This window comes from Pholcus phalangioides, unplaced genomic scaffold (assembly GCF_987345545.1).
Source record: "Pholcus phalangioides strain wild (caught in Gottingen) unplaced genomic scaffold, Ppha-v1.0 ptg000008l_1, whole genome shotgun sequence".
Taxonomy (NCBI): Eukaryota; Metazoa; Arthropoda; class Arachnida; order Araneae; family Pholcidae; genus Pholcus; species Pholcus phalangioides.
Window position 1 is genome coordinate 62,725,762 of NW_028301601.1, and position 6,000 is coordinate 62,731,761.

Genomic DNA, 6,000 nt, shown 5'->3' on the forward strand with positions numbered 1-6,000 from the left:
CTTCCCACTGACCTACCACTCCTACTGATTCCAACTGGTCTTTGAAAACTTCCCCTAACCTTCCTCTCAAAACATCAAAGTTAGTTTTCCGAAAACAAGGAACCAGTCTTTTGTTATCAACCTTACCCGAGGAAAATTTACAGTGAAATCTGACGATACAATGATCACTGGAAGAAAACTCCTTCCCCATCCAAACATGTTCAACAAGACCCTTAGATCTAGTAAGAACTAAATCCAAAATAGCAGTACCCCTAGTGGCTTCTGATACATGCTGATACAAAAATTTTTGAGCACCAATTTAAGAAAGTCTCTTTCATACTGATCTCTAGATGAAAGGTTCTCCCAATCAATACCTGGGTAATTGAAATCCCCTAGTATGAGAACCCTCTTACGTTTACACATGTAGGAAATTTCTTCATGCAATTTGGCGATGTAGTTTGGATCCCTATTCTCAGTGGATTGTAACAAACCCCAACAATAGGTTTATGATATCTTTTGTTTTCAACCCATATAGTTTCAATATCACTTCTCTTCACATTACACTCTTTAGCCTTCAAACATGATTTCACGTATATCAACACTCCACCCCCTTTCCTATCAGATCTATTTCTCAAAAAAGTATCGTATCCTGAGATGTGTGAGAAAGATTCATCCCCATCGTTTGCCCAAGATTCTGTAATGGCTATAAGATCCAGCCCCCCCCCCCCATTATTACAGAATCCGTTTCTTTTTTCAACTTTTGTTACAATTTTAAATCTAATTAAAATAATGTCAACCATTATTTACAAGTAATGCATCAACAGTTCCAGACGTATTTTCTTATTCTTCCTCTTTAGATGTTCTTTGCCCCTTTTCTTTCTTGCAGTAGCTCAATCAGGGACATCGGAAGTGTTTCGAAACTGTGGGTGCTCGTCTTGAGCTTTATATTGGAAATTTTAATTTCTCAATCAATTCTGGGGGTGCTCAGCCCCGTGAAGCACTCACAGCTTCGACGCCACTGAGCTCAATACTTATCTTGTCTAGGTACATCCTTCAGTTAGTGAATTTATGTAATTCATGCTGACTTTCACTTTATTGCAGTGGGATTCTATTTGCAGTTTCATGTTTTCCTTATACAGGGTGTACCAAAAGTCACGCAACCTATTATGGAAAAATAATTTCTCAAATTCTACTGATTGTAAATGTTTGCGGACCACTAGTTCTAAGAATCCTGCGGTGCATTAACATGGTTTTTTAAAGTTCACACCTCTATCAAATAAGGATAAAGGCTAGATTTTATAAATATAATACTCAAATATACATGCTCAACATTTTCGTTATCTTGCTTTGGCGCAACGAAGATAAATCATAAGAATTATTAAGTTATTATGTGAAATGTAAGGATCAAAAATGGCCGAATTTCTTCTTAAAATGCCAGTTCACCAAGTTTTCTTGTGAAAACATAGTCGTGAAACAAATGAAACTTCCTTTTTCTTTTGTTTAAAAAACTCATTTCATCATCTCTACATTTCATTCCAGGGGAAAGGTCGTTATGTTGTTCTCGGTGATTACGCAGCTGTAGATGTTGGTGAAGCATCCCTCCACGAAGGACAGATAATTGATGTGGAGAAAATAGGCTGTGCTGGTTGGTGGTTCATTCGTAGTCAAGATGGAACCCATGGATGGGTACCTGCTTCTTACCTTGGACCTTTGAATAACACGAAAAGGAGTTCCCGTTCCTCACCTTCAGTCAGCAGCCAAGGTTTGTCATTCTTTTTCTGTGAATTTTCGTTGTGGTAGCTCAATAATGCTACATCATCTAAATCAAACATGTTCACCAATCAATTGTTTATGATATTCTTCTCGTCAATATTGTCGGAAGACAGATGGCAGCATGAACACAACAATAACAACTCAATGACATAAATATGTTAGGGGCCACACATACACTCAGAACACACATTTTGACGTGTATCTATTCGTTAAAAATTCTGCAGAGAAATGTGTACGAGATGCATGTACGGTTATGTTGTAGTAGCAGCCATTTCTTAGCCACATGTGCCTCTACAGGGCGCGGCTTGAATATTTATAGATCATTCCACCTCGCAACAATTCCCACCTTGAGGAGTGGGTGACTATGTGCATCTTCGAAGTTTTTCGTCAGTCTAAAGTCTCTTTTCTTTGGCTGTTTCTGGGTGGTTGGCTTGGGTGAACACCTTGGTCCAGCATCACATCATGCTTGGCGCCAGCTCTGTGGGGGGACCCACCAACATGAGAAGGTAAAAAAGAACTTACAATATATACCCAATAACTAACTTTGCAAAACATCACTGTACTTAAAAAGAGGCACCTAATGTAACGCAGGTGCTCTTTCGCGTTAGTTGATTGGTGAACAAATTTGATCTGGGCAACTTAGTATGAACCTTTTTATTAGTTTCATTTTTCACTCAATCATTTCTGTTTATATTTTTTGTTTCCTTAGATTCAGGAAGCGGGAGTCTTCAACATGCGGCAAGCAAGTCCAGTGTTGCCAGTAACATGAGTTGTACTAGTCAAGATGGTGCAAATGTTTGAATAACGTTCATCACCCAAGTTTCTCAAAATCGTTTTGGTGAACACAAATCACTCTTTCTCTCTCCAAATTTTGTAATTATTAGTAATGGGGGGAAAAAATTCTCAAAATTTCCAACGACTTGAATGTTCATCGAAAGTCATCGTGTAAATATGTTTGATAAATCTCATACCATAGTGAATTGGATCTTATGAAAAGTGTTTTCCGCATAGAAATTTATTATCACTCACCTGTTTGTAATTTACGAGAACTTTTTCAAAGGAACATTTGTAATTTTGGCGTGTAGATATGTAAATTCGTTAGTTTTTTCTAAATACTATTTATAAGTATGGATATCCCGATTAATTTAAATGATTTTTTTCCTCCCGCTTAACCAACTCTTGTTCATCATAGTTCAGAAAAGATTATGATCCAAGAGCGAACTACACACAAATCATGTTTTTCATGTTTATAAAATTGAAAAGCGAGATGCTCAATTTTTTTAACACTTACAGGTTGTATTTCTTGTATCGGATTCTCTTATTGCACCAGAAATTTTCTAATTTGTTAGTATTCTCTTCTCGACCCTGACTTTTCTCTGCCCCCACCTCTATTTCTTAAGCAGTTCTATTGGCATAGTTTGTTGTACCTGCAGTAACTAATTAACTAACCAAACCACACACATGCATCTCATAATAAGCATTCCTCTGAGGAATCGGTGAATACTGGAAAATGTTGCGAGTTCTTGAAGCATGTATGTTTTTCTTTCGCTCAAAGTACTGCCACCAAATCAGAAGTGAAATTGTATCACATCAGGTTTATGACAATTAAGCAAATTCTTTAACAATTGAGTAACCGTATGACTCATATTCCGCGGGACATCCCAGTATTTTGCCCGACTTTTTTAAATAGTCTCTGCTTGTGTGATATCCAATCATTCATATTTTGTACAAACAGCTGAAAGTGACACTGTTTCTCTCCACATGTTGCTATCTGGGGGTCTATTGTCATTAACAGTTATCACCTGAGCAATGAGGCTGCCCATGCGTGGTCCTGTTCACCATTCATATGCTCTGAGGGAAGAAAGTGTTGGTCCTCTGTAACTTGATAGTAGAAGACTCACTCAGACTATGAGACGTTGGTGGTTCATTTCTTAGCAGAAGCATATGAATTTCTTTCCAAACTTCATCTCTGGTTGGTGTACAGTCATTCATACTTGGTATGAACAGTGGAGAATGACATTGTTTCTCCCAATAAATAAGTTGCCTATATAACTGGGTAGACGTCCTCCATCTTGGAGTGGTTTTATGATCTAATCATTAAAGAAAAGCATGATAAGGAACAGCAATCAGCTATAGCAATGATACTGACATCTCACTTCGCTCAAGGATGGCGAATAAGTTAGCCGGGGTGTCAATTCTTTCACTACATCTGCCGAAATCGCTATTTACAGAAGTCCTGCCAATGAAACTACTGTGCAAAAATCCACCCATTACCAGTTTCTCACTTTTAATTTAGGAGATAGATGGCAGCAGCTGCTGGTAACACAAGCAATTAGAGCGCCAACTTCTATGTTCCAGATTTGGGTATGAATTGTAGGTCCAGTTTTTTTTTCCTTGAATATGGAGCTTCACTAATAAAGGAAATTGTCAATGAATTATTAACCAGAAAACTTTTTTGTGGTTCATTCTTTTTGTGAACTGTCCAGCAAAGTTTGTTTTGTCTGATGAAAAACAAGTCCCAGAATGACAGATGTCCAAAGGCAGATTTGAGATTTTGCAACTTGTGGACTATACAAATTTTGCCACTTACTCCCATTCTAGTCTGTTTTTCCCCCCTCTATTACTGAACTTTTCCAGCTTGGGCTATAGTGCCCCCCCCCCTAAATATCCTGCTGTCTCTAAGTCACTCTTTTAGTCATTCACATGCTTGCACGCTTGCTTTCTATGAGTTTAGGTCATTCTTTTTGGCAATTCATGCGCTTGTACACATTCTAAGTCACTTTGGTTATTCCCATGTTCACAAAATCTCTAGATCACTCACTGACATTGTCCCCTGCTCTCTCTGTCACTCTTTTGGTCATTCCCTTGCACATTTTCTTTAGGTCACGCACTGGCGTAGTCCCTTGCTCATGTGCTTAAACACTGTTTAGGTTACTCACTGATTTTCTCTCTAGGTCACAGTTTTGTTTACTCAAGGTCACTCAGCTGACCTAGGCAAAGCTGAATTTATGCTTTTACCGTTACCAACTGTGGCTACAATGCTGCTGCCTTTCTCCTATTCTAATCTAATTTTCTTGACTGAATCAATCCACAAATTTGCTATCCCTCCGAACTCATTACCCTTAGATATAGACCCTACCCACCGTGAATATGCCTCTGCAGACGTCCCGGTTATCTTATATAATGAGCCAGTATAAAGTATAACTTTTGCCATTGCCCCACTCATAACGGTTTTTGTTTTGGTTCCCCAGGGGTGACGTTTTACAAAGGTCTGACTGACATTACTATTGAAATTATCAATTATTTGATTTTTGTTCATAATAATTAATCATCACGAGATCAGGGGGGATGCAGCGAACATAAAATTGAGCTTGCATTTTTTTTTTTCAATTGCCAAAATTCTAGAATGCTGTATATATTAAGGAAAAGGTTATTTTCCAGATATTTTGCTGAGGTGAACTTGGAAAGAAAAGTCATCACATCTTCGCCAGGACTCGAACCCAGTCCCTCTTGCATACCGGGCAAGCATGCTACCACATCTACACCACTGGAGACATGACCCTGCCTTCCTTATTTTACGCACTATGGCATGAGGTGCTGAAATAATAAGGAAGGCAGGGTCGCGTCTCCAGTGGTGTAGATGTGGTAGCATGCTTGCCCGGTATGCAAGAGGGCCTGGGTTCGAGTCCCGGCGGAGATGTGATGACTTTTCTTTTCGAGTTGATCTCAGCAAAATATCTGTTTCCTTGATATCTCAGGCTGAGAAAAAGCCATCCATTTCAAGCTGTATACATTTTAAAAAAAAATTCTAAAAAATTACACTTAAAAATATGACTGTCATTGTATTTGTTTGCTGTGCATTAACTGAAATTTGTACTAAAAATTGCCCATCTGTTGTAATTATGCATATTTATTCCTAACAACGAATAATTTTTTATGTTGCTCCTTTCTGTGCATGTGATGCTGTGCATTACATTGCACATTTAAAAAAATACCAGTGATTTTTTTTTTTTTGAATTTATGAAATAAAATCATTTTTTTTAACTATCGGAATAAAATTTTACTGTAATTACGTGTGTTAACCCTTACAACAGCACACGACAAAATCTCTCTCCTAACTGGACTCCTTTAATTTCAGCAATCCCAAAATATCTTTCCTTTTTAAAACCCTCTCATTTCAACAATCCTAAGCCTAGATAACTCTGTACAGAAAGCTTGCCCGAATAAAATGTTTTCCTTACCTCTCAA

The 6,000-nt window shown here is 38.0% G+C and overlaps 1 protein-coding gene across 5 annotated transcripts in view; it reads left to right on the forward strand.

Annotated features, from left to right (window-relative positions):
• The window catches only part of LOC149084727 (guanine nucleotide exchange factor DBS-like), a 104,865-nt gene extending 99,087 nt beyond the window's left edge, over positions 1-5,778 (forward strand). For 4 of the 5 annotated variants that reach the window (XM_089235157.1, XM_089235159.1, XM_089235161.1 and 1 more), the window contains 2 exons: positions 1,519-1,741; positions 2,462-5,777. In XM_089235157.1, the coding sequence (XP_089091283.1) occupies positions 1,519-1,741; positions 2,462-2,553 (315 nt within the window). In that variant the 3' untranslated portion in view covers positions 2,554-5,777. Of the gene's footprint in view, positions 1-1,518; positions 1,742-2,461 lie in introns of all 5 variants that reach the window. The other variant, XM_089235158.1, reaches the window with a different exon arrangement.
• Positions 5,779-6,000: the final 222 nt, after the last annotated feature.